Source organism: Dendrobates tinctorius, unplaced genomic scaffold (genome assembly GCF_039654945.1).
Source record: "Dendrobates tinctorius isolate UK_male_01 unplaced genomic scaffold, ASM3965494v1 ptg000116l, whole genome shotgun sequence".
In the NCBI taxonomy this organism is placed as follows: Eukaryota; Metazoa; Chordata; class Amphibia; order Anura; family Dendrobatidae; genus Dendrobates; species Dendrobates tinctorius.
This window is the reverse complement of record NW_027361784.1, coordinates 26394647-26419497: the sequence shown is the minus strand read 5'-3', so window position 1 is coordinate 26419497 and position 24851 is coordinate 26394647. Positions and strand designations below refer to the sequence as shown.

The 24851-nt window shown below is 46.7% G+C and overlaps 1 protein-coding gene across 1 annotated transcript in view; it reads right to left on the bottom strand.

Moving 5' to 3' along the window:
• Positions 1 to 24644, bottom strand: part of ZHX1 (zinc fingers and homeoboxes 1) — a 42623-nt gene extending 17979 nt beyond the window's left edge. Inside the window, exons 1-2 of the mRNA XM_073590294.1 lie at positions 24091 to 24644; positions 267 to 3074 (exon numbers count right to left, since the gene is read on the bottom strand). Coding sequence (XP_073446395.1) covers positions 270 to 2894 — 2625 coding nt within the window. The 5' untranslated portion in view covers positions 2895 to 3074; positions 24091 to 24644 and the 3' untranslated portion in view covers positions 267 to 269. The remainder of the gene's footprint in view (positions 1 to 266; positions 3075 to 24090) is intronic.
• Between the last annotated feature and the right edge of the window lie 207 nt (positions 24645 to 24851).

Here is a 24851-nt window from a genome sequence, read left to right as displayed (position 1 = left end):
ACTGATTTTACCTACATGTCAATTTGATCTCTGTAGACTGCGCTTGCCAGGATGAATATAGAAAAAGTATTGTTCTGTAAATGTAATAAAATACACAAGAAGTTGAAATGTTGCTGTATTTTATTACATTTATGGAGCAATAAAGGATTTTTTCTATATTCTTCCTGGAGAGAGCTGGCTTCAGAAATTTACTTTGGATTAGCACTGAGTGAATTTCTCGGATGTATCGCTCCATTTTTTTTTTTTTTTTTTGCATATTTACTTACATGTCAGTCTTCTATTTTTGACAGTTTCCGTTTAACATGTCTGGGTGGTTCCCAGGTATCGCTATCGTCAGTGTCAATTTCTTCCTCTTCGTCCTGATCATCCAAAAAATCTTCCTCTTCCTCAATTTCAAATGGATCCAGTCCGGCGTCCTCTCTCTGCAGGCGATCTGCAAACCATTCCCTCACCTGCTCATAACCCATCCGAGATTTCGCCACCAGGTCATCCAAATCTTCCTCGTTAAGATATTTGTGCATTAAGTAGTAGTCTTTAAGTAATGCTTTTCCAGTCTTTTGTTTTACTGGAGCGGGTGTCCATTCCCAGCTATTTGCTTTTCGTGATCCTTTGGGACGACCTCTCGGTCTCCCTCTTCCTCTACCCCTAGGCCGGCCTCGTCCTCTCTTTCGTACAAAGCCTTGCCCATTGACGGCATTAGGGGTCAGATTGCCGTTCACTTGATATTGGTAAAACCACTTCAAATGATTGTTTTTAGCAGCGTACCTGGAGTCTCCAAACCACCCAATAATATCACATCTTGCAAGACCAGTCTCCTCACACAGTTTATCATAATCATCCCCTGTAGGCCACTGGTTATGTACAAAGAAATTTTTAAGCATGTTTAGTTGCTGTGGGGTCTTTTTCCCAAGTTTACTAGCAAGAGCAGCTCCCGCTTTTACGTAAGCATTTTCAGAATCCATCTCTTCCTTAATGCATTCTTCCTCAATAAAAACTCTGGGCTCTTCCTTTATACTGGTTCGCCTTTTCTCAGCAAACCAAGCATCGATTTCTCGTCTTGTTAGTTTACTAAGGACCCTTAACTTGTTTAACTCTTCATCCGTCGGAACATTGTTTCGGTGATAGCTTTCCTCCAGGACTTGTAACTGTTCCACTGTCTTTTCTTTGAATCTTTGGGGGGTAAAATCCGGGAAAGCGTTCCAGTTTTGCCTACGATGTGGTGTTACGACGGGAGGAGTTGGGGATTCTGTTGTTTCGTCGCTAGAGTCAATAATTATAGTTCCGCTATCGCTGGGGAAATGAATGCCGTGGCTTCCCTTGGAATTTCTTTGGTTGTATCTTGTGTCGCTAAACCATTTCTTGATTTCACCTTTTGTCAATCCTGTGAACCTTATTAACCGGTCAATTTCATAATTACTTGGAAATGGGTTCTTTAGATAGCTAATTTTGAGGGCGGTCAGCTGTTCTTTCGATTTCTTTGAGCGCATATTAAATATGTCGGTTATCATGGTGGGCTCCTGCTTGGGAAGCTGAGCACTGGGAATAGCGGCCACTCTCTTTGTTTCAGACACCGCTTGGGTTTGGGGAAGTTGGCTTGCCTGGAAGTGGGCGGTAGTTGGGACACCAGCCACCGTCAGAGCTATTGGTGTGGTGACGGGTATTGTGTTGGTTCCTCCGACTTGGGCAAGCACAAGGCTAGGCTGGCCAACTATTTGGCACGTTTGTAAGATAGAAGGCAGACCATTGGCAGCTGAAGAAATATGAGCCGGGAAAACAGTAATTGTCTGTGGGACCGTGTGTACTGTGCCATTAAATTGCTTTTTTCTAGCTTCCTCCACTTCTTCGGGTGTCCAGCTAACGCCATGCTTTAGTCGTTGTGCCGAAAACCAGATTTTAATTTGTTCCTCGGTGCATTTGGTTTGTGAAGCGAGAAGGGTTATTTCGGAAACAGTTGGGTATGGAAACTTGTTGTAGTTACTCAGCAGAAGAGGGTTGCTGTCTAACGCGGCGTTGTATGTGGGAATGCTATTGATAGGGATTAAGACTTTGGAAAGAATGTTTTGTTGCGCCTGTAAAGTCGTAATCACTTGTGCCACTCCTGGCTGCAGAATATTAGCAGGCGTGATAACAGTACTTGGTAATTCTTGAGCACTTGTTACGACAATAGCAGGTTTTTTCACAGGCTCAGGAGACACGGTAGATGGCTTTGAATCTTTATTTTCTTGTGATTTTATTTTAGGCTCCTTTTCCTTTACCAAGTCATTTTCTTCGGTGCCGTCTTCAGATGAGCTTTGCTGTACACTGATTCGCTTCTTTTCAGACTTGTCCTTCATTATTTTCATTATTGGAGTCTTACTTATGGATATTGCGGAGGAATTTGACTCGGATTGTTCCTGGTTGTCTTCTTGGACGAAGCTTCCGTCGAACGTTAGATCATTGACAGTTTGCTCAAATATCGATTGATTGTTGCGCTTAACCATAGTCAACTTAAAGTTCTCCTCTCCCGGATGATATTTCGTGTTGTGCTCAGAAAGTGAATCATACCGTTTGGTGAGAAAATTACACTCCACGCAAAAATAGGAAGAATTTAATACGACGTTGGGGTGCTCGGAGTCCACGTGAAAGGTAAACATATTTAGGTCAGTTGTCTGAAATGAACAGTATTTACATTCATAACCGCCTTCTATCACTTTATTTTGCTGATTGTCAGAATCGTGATCTAGTGCATCGTCCTCGCTCGATACGCTCTCAGGCACTGTGCTCTCTGGCATGGGTTGCTCCACCGGCGTGGGAAGAGGTGGACATTCCTCCCCGTCAGAGATGACTCCTAGATCGGTATCGTGCTCGCTGGTGAGAACCATGCAAGGAGTTTTTGTTTTCCGCTTACTTGCCATAGTGCTTGAGAACTTGTTATAAACTTGAAAAAAAAAATCAAGTGTAAATCCAACGAGACACCAGCTGGCAAAATCTTCTGATGTTCCAACAGCGTCTTAAAAAAGAGCTACAACCTCTTGAGGATATGATGCAATGATGAGGGTAGTGCAGTGGTTTCAAGTTAAGTTCATGATGAATGTCTAGAAGAAAAAAAAAGGGATTAAAACATATTAAACATTAGGCACATATGACAGATAATATGGTAATGTAATGATCCATTGCAAGAATGTTTTTGCACAGACTGAAGTTATATGACCAAAAATGAGCAAGTATTATCATAGTGATAAGTGCACATCCAAAGGTAAGCTTGATGTGGTTCTGACCTCTACCATCAATTCCTAACCCCCCACTACCACTACCGGGCATGCAGAGAACTAACATGTGTCCAGCACTGAAGCCCCTTCACTCTGATGATTGGATTTTGATTTCTGTCCACAAGTGATGGCATATACTAAGGATAAGGACTGTATTGGATGCCTGGGGAAAAATAAATCAGTAATAGCACAGACATGGTAACTTCAGGGATAAAGCCATGTTATTTACTCATCAAGAGAGTAATTGTAAATGTAAGATGTACCCAAAACAAAAAAATAGCAGAAATGAAATAGTCAAGGAGCACTACACACAGAGAAAATAAAATAGCAAAAAGTTTTGCTGCAAGTATTTAAAGGTGGTTTTCCTATCTGTACAGTTCATTGCTAAAAAACAAATTGTGGTTTACATACCCTCCTGGGATCCAGGACAGTTTTCACCGCTGCCTCGGTCTCTGTTTGGCTGCAGTGGTGACATCACTGCACCCAGTCATTATGCTCAGTGGCTCGTGCTATCAACATGGGCAAAGTCTCTGAGCTCAGAAATTGGCTGAGGCGAAGACACTGCGCTTGGCCATGAGAGGGTAAGTAAAGCACAGCGAGTGTTTGTTTTTTCTCTACAACAAACTGTACGTATAGGAAAGTGTTTTCTTAAAGAGGACAACCCCTTTAAGTAAATGTTACTGAAAACAGTCAGGACTAGATTTAAGAAGTGGTTAATAATCTGGACTTCCTGCCATTAATTGCATCAGTGCAAGACAACAGATAGTGAGAAAGATTCCAATATTAAGCTATTAGGGTATGTGCAGACATTCAGTATTAGGCAGCACTTAGAACGCAGCACATATCCGCTGCGTCCAAAGCGCTGCTGGCATTTGAACGCAGATTATTCCGCATGTGTTCATTGAACCGTGCGGAATCACCGCGCCCTATACATTGCACTGGTGATATTAATTTTGCAGAGATTGTGTGTCCGCAAGATAAATAGACATGCTGCAGTCTGTAAAGATGCACCGCATGTCCGTCTCCACAGGAAAGCCGCGGGTGCCGATGCACGCATAGTGGACATGGGATTTCTTGAAATCCCATCCACTATGTTGTAACATCTGGCCGCAGCAGGTTGGATGCTGCGGATTTACTTAGTATTCAACTAGCAGCTGCCCGTGGGAACATACCCTTAAAGTATATTTTAAAAAAAATAATTCAAAAGGGGCATTAAACATACAAGCGCCTGTGAATAATAAAAAGAACTGGTCATAGGCATACCTTCAAACACCTTGTCTAGCGATATACCTTTGATTGATGGATAACAAAAGAGACATCATCTGCATTAATCAAAACCATGAGGACGGGTTGGATGCTCACAGCACGAACTGAAGTGGGTCTGGAAAACGCCCATTGGACTACTTAGAGGTCATCATCATTAAGCGAAAGTGGAGGTTAGAGAACATTTATAGAGTTATGACAGGCTGCGGTGGTTTTTGAGGATTGCCGGGGAGATATTCCAGGCTACGGAGGTTTTAGGGAAGGATTGTCAGGGGAAGTATGCCGGGGCTGCGGTGGCTTTAGAGTATTCTCGGAGAGGTATGCCAGGGCTGTGGTGGCTTTAGGGAAGGATTGTCAGGGGAGGTATGCCGGGGCTGCGGTGGCTTTATAGGGTTGTCGGGGGAGGTATGGCTGGGCTGCGGTAGCTTTACGGAAGGATTGTCAGGGGAGGTATGCCAAGGCTGCAGTGGCTTTAGAGGATTGTAGGGGTAGGTATGCCGGGGCTGCGGTGGCTTTAGGGAAGGATTGTCAGGGGAGGTATGCCGGGGCTGCGGTGGCTTTAGATTATCGAGACAGGTATGCTGGGGCTGCCGTGACTTTAGGGAAGGATTGTCAGGAGAGGTATGACGGGGCTGCGGTGGCTTTAGATTATCGAGATAGGTATGCTGGGGCTGCCGTGGCTTTAGGGAAGGATCGTCAGGGGAGGTATGCCGCCGCGGCTTTAGATTGTCGGGACAGGTATGCCGAGGCTGCAGTGGCTTTAGAGGATTGTTAGGGGAGTTATGCCGGGGCTGCGGTGGCCTTAGGGAAGGATTACAGGGGAGGTATGCCGGCGCTGCGGTGGCTTTAGATTATCGAGACAGGTATGCTGGGGCTGCCGTGACTTTAGGGAAGGATTTCAGGGGAGGTATGCCACGGCGGCTTTAGATTGTCGGTACAGGTATGCCGGGGCTGCAGTGGCTTTAGAGGATTGTTAGGGGAGTTACGCCGGGGCTGCGGTGGCTTTAGAGGATTGTCAGGGGAGGTATGCCGGGGCTTTAGGAAAGGATTGTCTGGGAGGTATGCCACGGCAGCATTGGCGTTAGGGTAGAATTGTAGGGGTAAGTATGCCAGGTTGTGGTAGGCTTTAGGCAAGAATTGTCAGGGAAGGTATGCCGGGTTGCAGTCGGCTTTATGGTAGGACTGTAAGGGGAGAGGTATGACATGCTGCGGTGGCTTTAGGGTAGGACAGTCATGGGGAGGTATGCCAGGCTGTGGTGGCTTTAGGGTAGAACTGTCGGAGGAGGTATGCAGGGCTGCAGTGGCTTTAGGGAAGGATTTTCGGGATGCTTCATTGGAACAGCATAGTAAACCAATGCGAATCGTAGTGTACAAAAAGATCAGGTGCTGAAATTTATTATCCTTTTTTCCCCAATCGGAAACCCACATACCCTTTTTTTGGTTTGCCAGTGCCACCAAAACTGGTGCATTCGGTAGACGATAATTTGTGTACGAGACTCTAAAGGTGAATGTCATCACTACATGTATTTGATTCACGTACACAGATTGGAATAAGGAGCACATTTCGATCCAAGAGGTTGTGAAGCAACTGATGTACATAGCACTATAAAACCACTGTGAAGGCTGCTGAAGATCGGAGGGGAGGAAGAGGAGGCTTTAGGTCAATCAGTAAAATGTCTATTATGGAGTTTTTGACTTAGTTCCTCAAAAAAATGCTGCAATAACCGAGGAATGAGATGCGCATCACTGTATACTGTCCTGCTGCTGCAGATGTTTTATTTACGTGAAAAAAAAAAAGGGGGGGGGTGTGATGGGAAAATCGATCTTCAAGAATCTGGTCCATGGGCCAGACCAGTAATCAGTGACTGCTGGGAGGTATGCGAATCTACCTACCCCCGACTCCTCTTTTGTTTGGCGCAACATCTTCACTGCAGTGTGACACATGAACAACATCACACCAGACCCGCTAATCAAAAGATGAGCCGAGGAGGTATTAGCAGGCCTCCTGTCCAGCAGTTGCAGATTTTTTTTCTGCACAATGAAAATTTATGTTTCCAATTTCTGGACCAATGCTGTGAAAAAGAAATAGAAATGTCCAGAATGGCTAAAGACCCTTCATTCTGTTTGATTTCATTTCTCAGAACATCACCATTTATCAGGGAAGAAACTCCAGTGGTAGCAGCTGCTGGGATCCTGGAGTCTGTGTCTATAGGACTGGACAGCTTATCTCTGCTGACAACAATTTTCATACAGAAGCATCAGTAGTCCTGATACCGATAAAAAAAAAAGTCATGTTTCATCAAATTTACTCCGCATAGCCATTTATGCAATATGAACAGCAAAATCTCACACAGTTGTTCTCAGATCCAATGCACATAGATAAGCGCATTTATTATGACCACCACGAGACATCCCCCTCAGAACAACGATCCCGCTTATAGGGAAAATGTTCTGAGGGGGCTCTCTGACCCTCAGCCTCTTGCGGTTTTAATCATAGCAGGATCCTATCTACCCACATAAATGCAGGCTTCAGCCTAGGAGAGGATTCACATTAGATAGGTTCCCATCAATGAGAATCACCTTATTGCGGCTGCTGGGTACACATGAATTGATCAATTAATGCACTAAGCATTCTCAATTTTTCCTATAGCAGTAATGAAATTCATATATTTTATGTTTTCATGCTATAGCCCTACAGAGTGCTACTTTGTTGCTTATATTGGGAAAATGTAGTAGATGACTGTCTCATCACAAGGTTGGCTCGAATCCACAAGAATGGAGGTCACCGGTATAATATGGGGTGTATGGGGCAAAATAAGTATTTGATACACTGCCAATTTTGCAAGTTTTCCCACCTACAAAGAATGGAGAGGTCTGTAATTAATCATAGATACACTTCAGCTGAGACACAGAATCTAAAACTTAAAAAAAAAAAAAAAAAATCACACTGTATGATTTTTCCATCATTAAATTGCATTTTATTGCATGAAATAAGTATTTGGTCAACTATCAACCAGCATGAATTCTGGCTCTCACACACCTGTTACTGAAAAACTAAGAAGCCCTCCTACTCTGCACTCATTACCTGTATTAATTGCACCTGTTTGAACTTGTTACCGGTATAAAAGACACTTGTCCACATACTCAATCACACTCCAACCTCTCCCCCATGGCCAATACCAAAGAGCTGTCTAAGGACACCAGGCACAAGGCTAGGATGGGCTACAGGAAAATAGGCAAGCAGTTTGGTGAGAAGGCAATAACTGCTAGCACAATTATTAGAAAATGGAGAAAACACAAGATGACTGTCAATCTTCCTCGGTCTGAGGCTCCATGCGAGATCTCACCTCGTAAAAATGATTCTGAGAAAGGTCAGGAATCAGCCCAGAACTACACATGAAGACCTGGTCAATGACTTGAAGAGAGCTGGGACCACAGTCTGAAATATTACCATCAGTATCAGACAACGCCGTCATGGATTAAAATCCTGCAGGGCACGCAAGGTGCCCCTCATCACACCAGCACATGTCCAGGCCAGTTTGAAGTTTGACAATGACCATCTGGATGATCCAGAGGATGCATGGGAGAAGATTGTGGGGTCAGATGAGACCAAAATAGAACTTTTTGGCTTCAACTCCACTCGCCGTGTTTGGAGGAAGAAGGATGAGTACAACCCCAAGAACACAATCAAACCGTGAAGCATGGTGGGGGAAACATAAAATACTTTGGAGGTGCTTTTTTGCAAATGGACAGGACAACTGCAGCCTATTGAAAGGAGGATAAATGGGCTTATGAATCTCCATATTTTAGCAAAAAGAAAAAAAAAAAACTCCTTCCCTCAGTAAGAGCATTGAAGATGGGTCGTGGCTGGGTCTTCCAGCATGACAATTACCCGAAAAGCACAGCCAGGGCAACTAAGGAGTGGCTCCATAAGAAGCATTTCAACGTCCCGGAGAGGCCTAGCCAGACTCCAGACCTGAACCTAACAGAAAATCTTTGGAGGGAGTTGAAACTCAATGTTGTCCAGCGACAGCCTCAAAACCTGAACGATCTGGAGAAGATCTGTATGGAGGAATGGGCCAAAATCCCTGCTGCAGTGTGTGCAAACTTGGTCAAGAACTACAGGAAACGTCTGACCGCTGTAATTGCAAACAAAGGTTTATGTACCAAATATTAAGTTCTGGTCTTCTATTGTATCAAATAACGTATTTTTCGGACTATAAGACGCACTTTTTTCATCCAAAAATGTGGGGGAAAATGGGGGGTGCATCTTATAGTCTAGATGTCCCTAATCAGGCTGTGGTAGAGAGGTGGGAGAGCAGCAGCAGCGGGTCACAGAGGCAGGAGCCAGCTGCTGCAGCTAACTCCTGTTCCCGCTGCTGAAGAGAAATGAATATTCACTGCATTCCACGCCCATGGGCGTGGAGGGCAACGAATATTCATTTCTCTTTAATAGCATCCTGGTATGATTGGCCCCCACCCCATCCTGGCATGCATGGCCCCATCAGAAAACATTAAGAAAAAAAAAAAATCCCAAACGATTACACTTACCTTCCCAGCGCTCCCTCGCTGCATCTTGTTTCGATGCCAGCAGCTGCTTTATGCTTGTAAGCAGCGCATGGCAGGGACGACATGCGGTGCTTGCAAGCCGAAGGGCAGCTGCCGGAATACTCACTGTTCTGCACACCGGGACTGTGTGCGTAGAGAGCAGTAAGTATTCATTGCTCTTTAGTAGGCGCAGTGTAAGACGGAGCCTTCATGCAGCTGCCGATCCTAAAGGGAATGAATATTCACCACATTTCAAGCCCATGGGAGGGGAATGTAATGAATAATCATTTCTCTTAAATAGTGGCACACGTGACCGCCAGCATGGGATATTAAGTACAAAATTGACCACATTTTTTACTTACTTTTTTTTTCCTTATCTCCTCCTCTAAAACTTAGGAGCATCTTATGGTCCAGTGCGTCTTATAGTCCGAAAAATACGGTACTTATTTCATGCAATAAAGCGCAAATTTATATTGTAAAAAACATGCAATGTTATTCTGCTTTTTTTTTTATTTTTAGATTCTGTCTCTCACAGGTGAAGTGTACCTACGATAATACGATAAAAATTACAGACCTCTCCATTCTTTGTAGGCTGGAAAACTTGAAAAAGCAGTACTGTATGAAATACTTATTTCCCCCACTATATATAAGATAAATAATTGTAAGATAAAATATTAAAGTATGTAATGTGGTAGAATTTATAATATAACTAGCTGAAGAGCACGATGTTGCCCGGGCACAGTAACTAACTGTGGTTAGTTATAACAAATTATAATGATTATATTGCACATAAAAACATTTCACATTTGAAAATCAAATTTTATTATCATTCGAACAACTTCATATTAAATTTGGAATTCCTCATAGAGAGTTTTATAGATATCTGCAGCTGAGGCATGCCATAGCATATCAGTTCCCACTTCGCAGGATGCGTATATCTAGATACCCACTAATAGGAATATTGTCCAGTCAAGGGCCTACGGGTATGATCTCATCTTTATACACCTTTCCGTTAAATTCCAGAATTGCTTCCACCCAATTGGCTGTGGAAGGAAAATGGAGGCACCTAATCCCCTCTATCACCGATGACCAGTGGTGTGACGCACTGGAGGCGCATACGATGGTGTCTCCAGCGGCAAATAACTTAATCTAATTATATATGCTACACCAATCATATTTAACCCCGTGCAAACTATATAAATTCGGCATAAGAGTAAATGGCGAATGTCATAGATGCGGGGAGGTGGGAGCAGATTTTTGGCATCTCATTTGGGATTGTAGAATTATAAGAAGATATTGGAAGGACATAATTTTTACACTAGAAAGGATAATTGGGATACCAATAGAATGAAGTCCACTGATGTGTGTACTGGGTGTGGTGGACGAAGAAATGTGGACTCATGACAGAATATTTCTTAGGGAGATTCTGTTTCTTGCTAGGAAAGCGATTGCATTGAGGTGGGTGGGGGGAAGGTCTCCTTCGATCAATCAGTGGAAAAAATTGGTGAATAATATAATTCCATATGAGAAAATTCTATACAGGAACAGGGGATGTCCTCAAATTTCATAAAATTTGGGAAAGGTGGTGTGACTCGCCCTTGACACAACTAGCTCCTGATGCCATAATTTCCTCAACTATGAAATATAACCCTTGAAGTGTCTCTTGCAGTAAATGTGATGCTTTACGTGGACTCAGGAATATTTGCTTATTCGCTTATTATAACGCGAATTGCTGCAAACTTAGAACCCTAATTAAGAATCCCCTGATTGTGATGCAATGCTGTTAAGAATTGAACACATTATGCTTAATGTTGTTTTTCATCTGTGTTGTTTATCTATTTTATTATTGAAAGTATACCTCTGTAACTGATGTTGTGGATAATGATTAAGTGGATTAATCTGCTTTCTTTGCACTGCAATGTCACGTTTGTCATATTATTTTGTGGAATCTTTCAATAAAAAGTTTAAAAAAACAAAAACAACATTTCACATCATATATTCAACACTACAGATTTGCATCATCAATTAAAGTGCACCTGTCACCTGCTTTGGCCACTATAAGATGCGGCCACTGCCTTTCAACGCTTATCTACTGCATTCTATAATGCTGTAGATAAGTCCCCGGTCCGACCTGAAAGATAATAGGGATTTTTGTGTACTCACCGTAAAATCCTTTTCTCCGAGCCAATCATTGGGGGACACAGAGACCGTGGGTGTTATGCTGCTGGCCTCTAGGAGGACACTAAGTAAACCAGAAAAAAAGTTAGCTCCTCCCCTGCAGTATACACCCTCTAGCTGGCTGAGATTCTCCAGTTCGGTGAAAAAAGCAGTAGGAGCATAAACAGTTAACAATAACCATAACAATATCAACGCCTAAGAATGCTACAGAGAGCCAATAGGCTAAAAAGGGTGGGTGCTGTGTCCCCCACTGATTGGCTCGGAGAAAAGGATTTTACAGTGAGTACACAAAAATCCCTATTTCTCCTATGCCTCATTGGGGGACACAGAGACCGTGGGACGTCCTAAAGCAGTCCCTGGGTGGGGAGCATACATATGCTAATACCCCATGCACCACTGAGTGAACACCGTGGTACTGCCGACTGCAGGCAGCGTCTGCCGAGAGCTGCATCCGCAGAAGCCTGAGAATGAATTAGGCAATGTTTGTAAAGGTACGCAAGCTGGACCAAGTCGCAGCCTTGCGGAGAGGCCTGAGAATGAATTTGGTAACTTTTTGTAAAAGTATGCAGACTGGACGAAGTCGCAGCCTTGCAGACCTGTTCTGCCGAGGCCTGGTGCCGAAAGATCGAAGAGGCGCTCACTGACCGGGTAGAGCGCGCCTTAATCCCCGCTGGGACAGGCGCGTTCCTGACACGGTAGGATACCGGAATCGCAAAGCGAATCAACCTGGCTAGACCGTTCCTATGCCCGTCTGGAAGTATGAACAGGGCATCTGACTTGTGGAAAGGAGCCATCCGCAAGATGTACCGTCTCAGCGCCCTAACCACATCCAGGGTGTGGAGGGCCTTCTCCATGCGATGGACTGGTGCCGGAACAAAGGGAAGGCAAAACAATTTCCCCGTTGATATGGCAAGAGGAGAGGACCTTGTCCAGGAAGGACGGGAACGTCCTGAGAACTACCTTTTCCTGATGAAAATTCAGAAACGGAGAACAGCAGGAAAGGGCTGCCAATTCCGAAACTCGTCTGATTGACCGTAGTTGCCAATAGAGAGACCACCTTCCAAGAGAGGACGGTCAGTGACACGTCCTGCAGCAGTTCAAAAAGGAACCTCCTGAAAGGCCCCGAGAACTGGGTTAAGGCCCCATGAGTCAAATGGTCTCCTTATAAATAAGGAGACGCCACATGGGAAACTCCCTGAATGAACGTCTTGAGCTGAAGCTTGGTGGCAATTTGTGTTGGAAAAGCACTGACAAGGCCGAAATTTTGCCGTTGAGCGAGCTAAGCGCAAGGCCTGATATTAATCTGGATTGAAGGAATTCCAATATGGCCAAAATGGAAAATACCGGAGGTGATCGACCATGAACCTTGCACCACAAAAAACGGAAAGTTGTCTAGGTGCGGTGATAGATGCGCATGGACACAGGCTTCCTGGTACTAATCATGGTGAAAATCACGTCGTGAGGGAAACCAGCCTGAGCTAAAAACCAGGATTCAACGGCCACGCCGTCAAAGACAGGACCCCGGAGTTCTGGTGGTAAATCGGGCCCTGCGAGAGTAGATCCATTTGATATGAAAGTTGCCAGGAGACGTCGGCGACTAGTTGTATTAGTTCTGCATACCATGCTCGGCGCGGCCAGTCTGGCGCGACTAGGATCACTGGCACTACCTCCGCTCTGATCCTCTTGATGACCCTCGGAAACAAGGGAAGAAGGGGGGAGATGTACAGGAGCCGGAACCGGAGCTATGGCGGAACTAGAGCGTCCGCTCCAATGGCGCAAGGATAGCGCGATCAGAAAATGAACCGAGGAACCTTGTTGTTTAGTCTTGAGGCCATGAGATCCACATCCGGAGTCCTCCAACGATGACAAATCTGCTGAAAGAGTTCCGGATGAAGAGACCACCTCCCCGAGGCAATGCCTTGGTGACCGAGAAAATCTATCTTCTAATTTTCCAAGCCCGGGATGTGGCTTGCTGAGATGGGCGAATGGTTGGTCTCGGCCCTATGGAAGATGAAACTCACTTCGTGCATGGCCATCCTGCCCCGAAAACCTCCCTGACGGTTGATATACGCTACAGCTGTGGCGTTGTCGGATTGAAACCTGATGGGGAGACCTGCAAAGAGATGGTGGAAACTCCTTAGAGCTTATCTGATTGTTCTTATCTACCAAAGTTAATGGGGAGACGTGACTCTCGGGTTGACCAATGACCTTGTGCCGTGAGGTGACGAGGGACCGCACTCCAACTGGAGACTTGCGTCGGAGGTTACTACCAACCATCTCACTGTGGGTAAAGACCTCCATTGATTCAGGGAGGTCCTCGGTGTCTACTCTGAGGGCTTGCCTGTCCCGCAGGGACGGAGGAATCCGACGGTCCAGGGAGAACGGGTTCTTGTCCCAAGCTAACAGCAATGCATGTTGTAAGGGACGGAGGTGGAACTGTGCAAATGGAACTGCTTCCATCGCTGCCACCATCCTTCCGAGAACTCTCATGCTGAAATGAATGGAAAGAGAAACTGGTCGAGAAAGAGGCCGCTCTGCTTGTTGTAAGGCTTGGGTCTCTCATGGAGGAAGAATGGTGAATCCGCAGGAAGTGTGAGCCGGTCCTGGGAGAGACATTTTGCAGTCTATCTTCCGCCCTAGGCGGGAAAGAGTATTTACTGTTATCCACAGATTCCTTGCAGACTGGAAGGGACGGACCCTTGATGAGCAGGTCGTCCAGATACGGTAACAGTACCACTCCCCGAGGGTGAAGAATGGGCATGACAGCCGCCATAACCTTGGTAAAGACCCTGGGAGCGGTGGCGAGTCTGAAGGGCAAGGCCAAGAACTGGAAGTGTTCCTCGCGAGTTGCAAAACGCAGGAACTACTGGAGGGATGGGCATATCGGAATGTGAAGGCAAGCGTTCTTGACGTCGATGGATGCTAGGAACTGTCCCTTTTCCATGGAAGCGGCAACTGATCGGAGAGTTTCCTTTTGGAATCGCCGTACCGTGACAAGGTGATTAACAATTGAGATCCAGAGATGGGTCGCATGGACCCATCCTCTTTTAGAACCACAAAAGGACTGAATAAAATCTCCTGAACCCTTCGTGAAGGGAGACCGGAATGATGACTCCGTCCCTTAGAACAGCCCGAAGGAAGACTCTTGTCTTTCTCTTGGAGGAAGAGGAAAGGAAAACTCAAGTTGGAGGGGGGAAAGAAATTGTATATTATATTCGAAGAATACCAGCTTCCTGACCCATTTGTCGTCATTAGGTAGATCTATGAGATCTGGCTTCCATAGATCCAGAAGTCCTAGGCCTGGGTTTCCAAGAACGGTTAGATCTGTATGAGATCTGGGAGCCTTTGTCTCCGCACGGAGACAGACCTGATCCGAAAGAGAAGGTAGAGGAGGACCAACTGGAATTGTTGCGAGAAAATCGAAACACGTCGGCTGTTGGAGCGAAAACGGCCGAACAGCCCTTTGTTGAGGAAGGAATTCACTTGTCTTCTCCCCTGGTAGTATCAGAAATGAGCTGGTCCAGTCTCTCTCCAATAAGATGACCCGCTTGAAAAGGTAGAAGTCAACAAACTTTTAGATGTGGAATCCGCCCACCAGCCGCGGAGCCCTGGGGCTCTTCTAATGGAGATCGCATTTGCAGCAGTACGAGCCGTGCAATTGGCGGCCTGAAAAGAAGCGTCTACTACAAAGTTCGCTACGTGAATCATCTGGCTGGCGACAGAGGCTGTCTCCGGAGGAAGATTGGTGCCCCGGAAGGCAGTAATCAGGACTTCTGCCCAAGCGGCCATGCCTTAGTGACCTAAACTGTGGCGAAGGATGGAACAAACGCCGCTCCTGAAGCTTCCAAAAAAATTGAACGGGCAAGGTAGTCAATTTGATGATTGGAGAGGTTTCTGACCGAGGAACCCTCAGAAACAGATAGGAGCGTTGTGGAAGCAAGACGCGGTACAGGAGGGTCCACCGGAGGGATCTGTAATCGATTCTTCATTAGGTCTGGATCAAAAGGGTATTTAGCCAGAGAACCACTTATGGCTGATCCCTGTGATACTGGACGGCTGGTAAATAACCAGCGCACACGCTTATTCCTTAAATGAGGAGTGCTGGAGCGGGAATATTTTCCTCATTCAACCTCAGAATCCTGTTGACTGATTCTATACGAGAATCAAGCGACTCTTGATCAGTTGGGGGATTCTGAGGGGCTGACGTGACAGATACAAAATCAGAGTTATGCTCGCTGTGAACCTCAGGAGAGGGCAAGCGAGAGACAGGAGTCGCTGATACTGAGGCGCGAACGCGGCTAGGGGACGTGCCATGAGCCCGCTTTGGCAGAGACAGTCCTCCCGGAGGGGGAATACAGCCTTGGTCAGAGGCTCCACCGTGATAGTATATTATTTGTTTGGTGCCGTTACTCCGGGCCCCCGAGTGTGGTGACCCCTCCAACCCTGGCTCTTGCCTGTTACATACACTCAGGATAGATAGATAGATAGATATATATATATATATATATATATATACACACACACACACACACACACCATGTTCCAAATTATTATGCAAATTATATTTTTCTCTGATTTTCCTAAATGGTCGGTGCAAGTGACAGTCAGTCTAATAAAAGTCGTCACCCGTTAGAGTATACATCAAATTTTATTGAAGAAACCTCCCAATGATAACAGTATAATATCCAAAATGAATGAATGAATGAAAACTCAAATTGCACTGTTCCGAATTATTAGGCACAGTAGAATTTCTAAACATTTGATATATTTTAAAGAACTGAAAATGCTCGTTTGTGGAATTTGCAGCATTAGGAGGTCACATTCACTGAACAAAAAGCTATTTAACTCCAAAACATCCTAACAGGCCAAGTTACATGTTTACATAGGAACCCTTTGATATCACCTTCACAATTGGAGAGTTTCTTCTTGCATTTCTTTGCATGAAGTCAGAATAGCCTCCCAGAGCTGCTGTTTTGATGTGAACTGCCTCCCACCCTCCTAGATCTTTTGCTTGATGATACTCCAAAGGTTCTCTATATGGTTGAGGTCAGGGGAAGATGGTGGCCACACCATGAGTTTATCTCCTTTTATGCCCATAGCAGCCAATGACTCAGAGGAATTCTTTGCAGCATGAGATGATTTTGCTCCTGAAAGCACGTTTCTGCTTTTTATACCATGGAAGAAAGTTGTCAGTCAGAAATTCTATATACTTTGCAGAGGTCATTTTCACACCTTCAGGAACTTTAAAGGGCCCTACCAGCTGTTTCCCCATGATTCCGGCCCAAAACATGACTCCTCCACCTCCTTGCTGGCGCCGCAGCTTTGTTGGGACATGGTGGCCATCCACCAACCATCCACTACTACAGCCATCTGGACCATCCAGGGTTGCTTGACACTCATGAGTAAACAAGACTGTTTGAAAATTAGTCTTCATACATGTCTGGGCCCACTGCAACCGTTTCTGCTTGTGAGCACTGTTTAAGGGTGGTCAAACAGTGGGTTTATGCACCACAGCAAGCCTTTGAAGGATCCTACACCTAGAGGTTCGAGGGACTCCAGAGGCACCAGCAGCTTCAAATATCTGTTTGCAGGTTTGTAATGGCTTTTTAGCAGCTGTTCTCTTAATCCGATGAACTTGCCTGGCAGAAACCTTCCTCATTCTGCCTTTATCAGCACTAACACGCCTGTGCTCAGAATCAGCCACAAATCTCTTAACTAGAGTTGAGCGACTTTGGTCGGATCGGGATTCGTGAAACCCGAAACAAAATTTGAGTTGGATGAAACTGGTCCGACTAGGGCAAAAAAAGTCAGATTTTCTTCCGAAACCTGACCCCAAAGCAAGTCAATGGGGAATAAAAGTCGGCATTGAGTGGATGAATGTCATCCGCTCAATGCGGACTTTTATTTCCCATTGACTTGCATTGGGGTCGCGTTTCGGACGAAACTCCGACTTTTTTTGCCCTAGTCGGACCAGTTTCATCCGACTCAAATTTTGTTTCATTCGGGTTTCACGAAACCCGATCCGACCAAAGTCGCTCAACTCTACTCTTAACAGTATGATGATCACGCTTAAGTTTTCGGGAAATATCTAATGTTTTTATCTCTTGACCAAGGCGTTGCACTATTTAATGCTTTTCGGCAACAGAGAGATCCTTTTTCTTTCCCATGTTACTTGAAAACTGTGGCCTGCTCAATAGTGTGGAACATCCAGTTTTCCTTTTATTGGGCTCATATGGCAAACTAATTATCACAGGTATCTGAGATGGATTTCAGTGATCCTAAGAACCCCCGAGACACAATACCATCAATGGGTTTCATTCAAAACAAAAAAACAAACAAACAACGCTATGACATTTAAAAACTAATTTGCATAATAATTTTGAATATGGTGCGTGTGTGTATATATATATATATATATATATATACACATACACACACAGATATGTATATACATATACACATTATATACATACACACACTTTCCCTCACAGCCTTTATTACAGCTCTGACACATATTATGGGGTCAGCCATTACCGTGGTGAGCGAACATGTTGAATCCGGCGCCCTCAGGGTTGTTCCTGCCGGTGGTCTCCCTCCTCTGCCCCCCCCCCCCCCCGCTCCGGTCCCAGCAGCCCCGGGGTGACTCCCCAGCCTGGTCCCGGCGCTCCTGTTTCCTCTGTGCGGCGGCGGTCCACTCGGTGCCTCACCCCCGACATGGCCTACTTGCTGACCCATCCCCGGCCTCACGTTAGATGCTCGTCCGCCGCAGGGATGGCCTGAGGTAAGCCAGTCACATCCCTTCTGCAGCCAGTGACTTTAACAATGTGCCCTACTCTCAGACAGCGCCCTCTCTCGGTGGAGCCTCTCCGCCGTAGCCCCTCTCACGGCACAGGCCAGGCTGCGGCTTGTGGGACCCCGGATTCACGGGCTATGCTATGTGGAGTGGGCGGGGCTTGATACACACACTCAGCTTTATATATAGATGTGGTGTACATGTCAATACTTCTGTACAACTTAGTGACATCACTAAATCAATAGTAAACATGGGATCTACTATATTGTATGTATTAGTAGTAAGTCACGTACACCAGATTATACTAGTTAAATACTATATCTGTGCTCCAGTATTACATATATTAGTTATATATATGGCGTCTCCCCTCCCCCTTATTACCAGGGCTGTGGAGTCGGAGCTCATTTTGGTGGAGTAGGTATAAAATGGTCCGACTCCTAAAATATATAATAAATTGGGTACAGTAGTTCAATGCAGAATGTGCTGAATATTTTTTCATAGGAATTTGAGAAAGTTATGACATGTCCTATAAATGGCTGTTCTATTCCTGATCTAAGGTTACATTCACACACAGCGTTTTTCCTTCCTTTTTTTTGAGGATACGGTTTTCAGCTGCAAAAGCCGATCAGCTTTTTAAAAAAAACGCACCACCTGAAAGGTTTTTGAGCTCATAGACAATGTTTTCAATAGCAAAAGCAGATTAGAAATATGCTCTATCTATATATCCATATCTGTCTATCCATATCGCATCTGTACCCAAAAGAATGAAAGCCAGGTAGCACACAGACTAACACTCCTTTTTTTTTAGCACCAGTCAGGTACACCTCATAGCTGCCCAAAAGGACGCCCAGGACAGCCATTGCTCATCTTCAGTAACACATCAACATCAATTGATAGTTGGAATAAATAGACTGCATTCACCACATCTTAAGGTGCAGGCTTTATTTTCAAGTGTAGGGGTGTGCAGTATAAGGTTCTGCAGCAGCTGAGGTGTGCAGTATGGGATTCTGCGAAACAGTATGAGGTTCTGCCCCCCCTAGTTTTGATCCTGGCTAAAACCGTTTCTTATAGATATGGCGAACCCTCAGGTAACCCTAAATGAAGGTCAATGGACACAGGTGGCAGAATTGAAGGAATTTCTTAATCACCTATTTACCGTAACTAAAAATTACAAGCTGAGGATTTAACTCCTGGCATTTTCATAAGGGAGTAGAAGAACTTGCTATTTTGCCTGTCCCAAAGAGGAGATTTAATCGCAGATGGCATTTCTGCTTCAATGAAACGGAGAGAGACACAGCTATTGGAAAATAAAATTTTTCTGGCAGCTGTTTATGTGGACCCAAGTCATCGTATATTGCTTGATGATCAAGAGCTTACTAAAGGAAAAGAAGCTCTGACTGAGGTAGCAGTTAGGATGAGTGGCATACAGGAGGACTGCCAGGAGAAAAAGAGGACTCGGGTCCTGACAGTGCTACTGCTGCCATATCTTCATCCTCATCAGATGAGGAGTTTGACTTTGATAAGTATTTGGATGATATGGAGCAGGCAAAGCGTTGCTGCAAGGAAAAAGATTTCACTCCGTCTCCTATAGCAAGCAGATTGACCATATTTCAGCAAAATGTTTCACTTGCTCTCAAAGAAAAATTCAACCGTTCATCAAAACTGACTGTGCATGAGGCAATTCCTTTATACTTGAAAATTGTTAGAGATGTTGCCCATGTGGTTACGGCTTTGCCTCCAACCCAAGTTAGTGTAGAGAGGTTGTTCTCTGGCCTTAAAATTATTAGGTCAGATTTGAGGGCATCTATGAAGGCGGATCTGATGGAGGCAATTCTATTTCTTAGAACAAATTCATAGACTGCACAAATGTTATTTAGTATGTTTTTGTTGAAAACTGTTTTTTGCCACTTACATAGTTTATTACATAGTGTTATATATACTGTATATATATGTAATCGATATAGCATAGTGTATTACATATTTACAATTTATTACAGGTTTTGTGTTCTAAAGTTGTATTCCAATAAATAGATATTATGTGATATCTAAATATCTTGATTATTGGATCATAAAAATGATTCAATGTCTGATGTTCACATTGTACTACAATAAATTTTTCACTTAAATATAAGCAATATATGTTGGAGTCGGTGGAAGGGAAATTGAGGAGTCGGAGTCGCAGGATTGGCTTACCGACTCCACAGCCCTGCTTATTACGCGATCTATACGTCGTCGTCCCCGTTATTACGCATTCTATACAGAGTCATTACACCTTATACACGTCACCCCTTCGTTATTACGCGTTCTATACGGCGTCCCCCCCCCCCGTTATCACACGTTCTATACGGCGTCCCCCCCGTTATCACGCGTTCTATACGGCGTCCCCCCCGTTATCACGCGTTCTATACGGCGTCCCCCCCGTTATCACGCGTTCTATACGGCGTCCCCCCCGTTATCACGCGTTCTATACGGCGTCCCCCCCCCGTTATCACGCGTTCTATACGGCGTCCCCCCCGTTATCACGCGTTCTATACGGCGCCCCCCCCGTTATCACGCGTTCTATACGGCGTCCCCCCCCCGTTATCACGCGTTCTATACGGCGTCCCCCCCCCGTTATCACGCGTTCTATACGGCGTCCCCACCGTTACTACACGTTCTATACGGCGTCCCCCCCCCGTTATCACACGTTCTATATGGCGTCCCCTCCCTTTATCACGCGTTCTATACAGCATCCCGTTATCGCACGTTCTATATGTCGTCCCCTCCCGTTATTACGCATTCTATACGTCCCCCCCGTTATTACGCTTCCATACTGCGTCCCCCCCCATTATCACGCGTTCTATACGGCGTCCCCCCCCGTTATCACGCGCTCTATACGGCGTCCCCCCCCCCGTTATCACGCGTTCTATACGGCGTCCCCCCCCGTTATCACGCGTTCTATACGGCGTCCCCCCCCGTTATCACGCGTTCTATACGGCGTCCCCCCCGTTATCACGCGTTCTATACGGCGTCCCCCCCGTTATCACGCGTTCTATACGGCGTCTCCCCCCCGTTATCACGCGTTCTATACGGCGTCCCCCCCCGTTATCACGCGTTCTATACGGCGTCCCCCCCCCCGTTATCACGCGTTCTATACGGCGTCCCCCCCCCCCGTTATCACGCGTTCTATACGGCGTCCCCCCCCGTTATCACGCGTTCTATACGGCGTCCCCCCCCGTTATCACGCGTTCTATACGGCGTCCCCCCCCGTTATCACGCGTTCTATACGGCGTCCCCACCCCCCGTTATCACGCGTTCTATACGGCGTCCCCACCCCCCGTTATCACGCGTTCTATACGGCGTCCCCCCCCGTTATCACGCGTTCTATACGGCGTCCCCCCCCCGTTATCACGCGTTCTATACGGCGTCCCCCCCGTTATCACGCGTTCTATACGGCGTCCCCCCCCCGTTATCACGCGTTCTATACGGCGTCCCCCCCCGTTATCACGCGTTCTATACGGCGTCCCCCCCCGTTATCACGCGTTCTATACGGCGTCCCCCCCGTTATCACGCGTTCTATACGGCGTCCCCCCCCCCGTTATCACGCGTTCTATACGGCGTCCCCCCCCCCGTTATCACGCGTTCTATACGGCGTCCCCCCCCCGTTATCACGCGTTCTATACGGCGTCCCCCCCCCCGTTATCACGCGTTCTATACGGCGTCCCCCCCCGTTATCACGCGTTCTATACGGCGTCCCCCCCGTTATCACGCGTTCTATACGGCGTCCCCCCCCCGTTATCACGCGTTCTATACGGCGTCCCCCCCCCGTTATCACGCGTTCTATACGGCGTCCCCCCCCCCCGTTATCACGCGTTCTATACGGCGTCCCCCCCCCCGTTATCACGCGTTCTATACGGCGTCCCCCCCCGTTATCACGCGTTCTATACGGCGTCCCCCCCCGTTATCACGCGTTCTATACGGCGTCCCCCCCGCCTGTTATCACGCGTTCTATACGGCGTCCCCCCGTTATCACGCGTTCTATACGGCGTCCCCCCCGTTATCACGCGTTCTATACGGCGTCCCCTCCGTTATCACGCGTTCTATACGGCGTCCCCACCGTTACTACATGTTCCATACGGCGTCCCCTCTGTTATCACGCGTTCTATACGGCGTCCCCCCCCGTTATCACGCGTTCTATATGGCGTCCCCTCCCTTTATCACGCGTTCTATACAGCATCCCTCCGTTACCGCGCATTCTATATGTCGTCCCCTCCCGTTATTACGCATTCTATACGGCGTCCCCATTACACCTTATACACGTCCCCCAGTTATTACGCTTCCATACTGCATCCCCCCGTTATTACACGTTCCATACTGCGTCCCCCCCCCGTTATTACGCGTTCCATACGGCACCCCCCCTCGTTATTACGCGTTCTACATGGCATCCCCCCGTTATTACACCGTTCTATATATCCCCCCATTATTACGCATTCTATGCAATGTCCCCACCCCGTTAATACGCGTTCTATACAGCATCCCCCCCCATTATTACGCGGTCTACACGGCGCCCCCCCCCGTTATTACACCGTTCTATATGGCGTCCCCCCATTATCACGCGTTCTATACGGCGTCCCCCCGTTATCACGTGTTCTATACGGCGTCCCCCCCCCCGTTATCACGGGTTCTATACGGCGTCCCCCCCCGTTATCACGCGTTCTATATAGCGTCCCCTTACTTTATCACGCGTTCTATACAGCGTCCCCTCCCATTACGCATTCTATACGGCGTCCCCATTACACCTTATACACGTTCCCCCCACCTCCTGTTATTACGCCTCCAAACGGCGGCGTCCCCCCCCGGTTATTATGCTTCCATACGGCATTCCCCCCCCTCGTTATTACGCGTTCTATACAGCGTCCCCCCCCCAGTTATTACCCGTTCCATACTGCGTTCCCCCCCTCGTTATTACGCGTTCTATACAGCGTCCCCCCCCCGTTATTACGCATTCTACATGGCATCCCATAGTTATTACACCGTTCTATATATCCCACCATTATCACGCATTCTATATGGTGTCCCCCCCCGTTATTATGCATTCTATACGGCGTCCCCCCCGCTATTATGCATTCTATACGGCTTCCCCCCGCTATTATGCGTTCTATGCAATGTCCCCCCCCGTTATTACACCGTTCTATACGGCGCCCCCCATTATTACGTCTTAGATACGCGTCCCCCCCATTATTACGCGTTCTATACGGCGCCCCCCCATTATTATGTGCTATATATGGCCTCCCCCCATTATTACGCGTTCTATACGGCGCCCCCCATTATTACGTGCTATATATGGCCTCCCCCCATTATTACGCGTTCTATACGGCGCCCCCCATTATTACGCATTTTATACGGCGCCCCCCATTATTACGCATTTTATACGGCGCCCCCCATTATTACGTGCTATATATGGCCTCCCCCATTATTACGCGTTCTATACGGCGCCCCCCATTATTACGCGTTCTATATGGCCTCCCCCATTATTACGCGTTCTATACGGCGCCCCCCATTATTACGTGCTATATATGGCCTCCCCCCATTATTACACGTTCTATACGGCGCCCCCCATTATTACGCGTTCTATATGGCGCCCCCCATTATTACGTGCTATATATGGCCTCCCCCCATTATTACGCGTTCTATACGGCGCCCCCCATTATTACGCGTTCTATACGGCGCCCCCCATTATTACGTCTTACATACGCGTCCCCCCCATTATTACGCGTTCTATACGGCGCCCCCCATTATTACGTGCTATATATGGCCTCCCCCCATTATTACGCCCAGCACACAGGCTCCAGTCTCGGGATATGGCGGGCAGGCTCCTTCCTCTCTGCACACACACATATATACAGTAGGACACGTCCGTGTCCAGGACTCGCAGGCCACAGTCTCGTCGTCCTCTCATTGTGCGCAGTGTAATGGCGGCCGGGCCTGTCCCCGGTCACCGCGGCCTCACACATCACACAGGCCCGGGGGAGGGGAGGAGGTGACAGGGCCGCCGTCCTCAGCGCTCATCCTTTCCATTACCTGCTCCCGGCCGCCGTCAGCTCAGCTCTCCTCCGCCGCCGCCGCCTCCTCCTTCATGGCGGCCATCTTACACATGGCGACGACACAGGGGCGGCTGCTGCCACTACTGCTGAGGGGAGACTTCTCCGCCTGCAGCCAAAAACCGGCGACTATCAAGTCATTCCTTATAGCTTCAGTGCCGATAAATTGATGATGGACGAGGAAAAAAAATCTTTTGTTTTTTTTTTTTTCGGGAATGTCGCTGGTGGCTGCGAGGGTCGGAATTTTTTTTTTTTTTGGCGGTAATTGTAGGCGGGGATAAAAAAAAATGGATTCTGTGGTAAATGGCTGTAACGTGAACTCTCCTCCCACCGTGTCCTAAACACGTCCAAACGTGGGGGGAAATCACAGAAACCACAGGAATCACATCTCCATATGCGAATTTTAGTCAAAACTATAAAGTAGATTATGATTATTCATTATATGAGGGCACAAAAATGGAGATGAAAGTGTGGGGTATGCAAATAAAGTGTGAGGAGAGAGGAAATGGGGGCTGTAAACTGAGGAGTTTTGGGCTGGAAGGGTTTAAGCAACACCACACCTATCCCCCCCCCAAAAAAAAATATTTCCTGCCCCCCCCCCAAATACTGAACAATTGACCTATTTGATAAATAATGGGGTCTTTTGCGCCACCTAAATGGCAAAATAAGCCCTTATCCTGTCAGAAATGTCAAAATTTAAGGGTTAACCCTTAGATATCCTTGGGGGGGGTCTTCTCCACC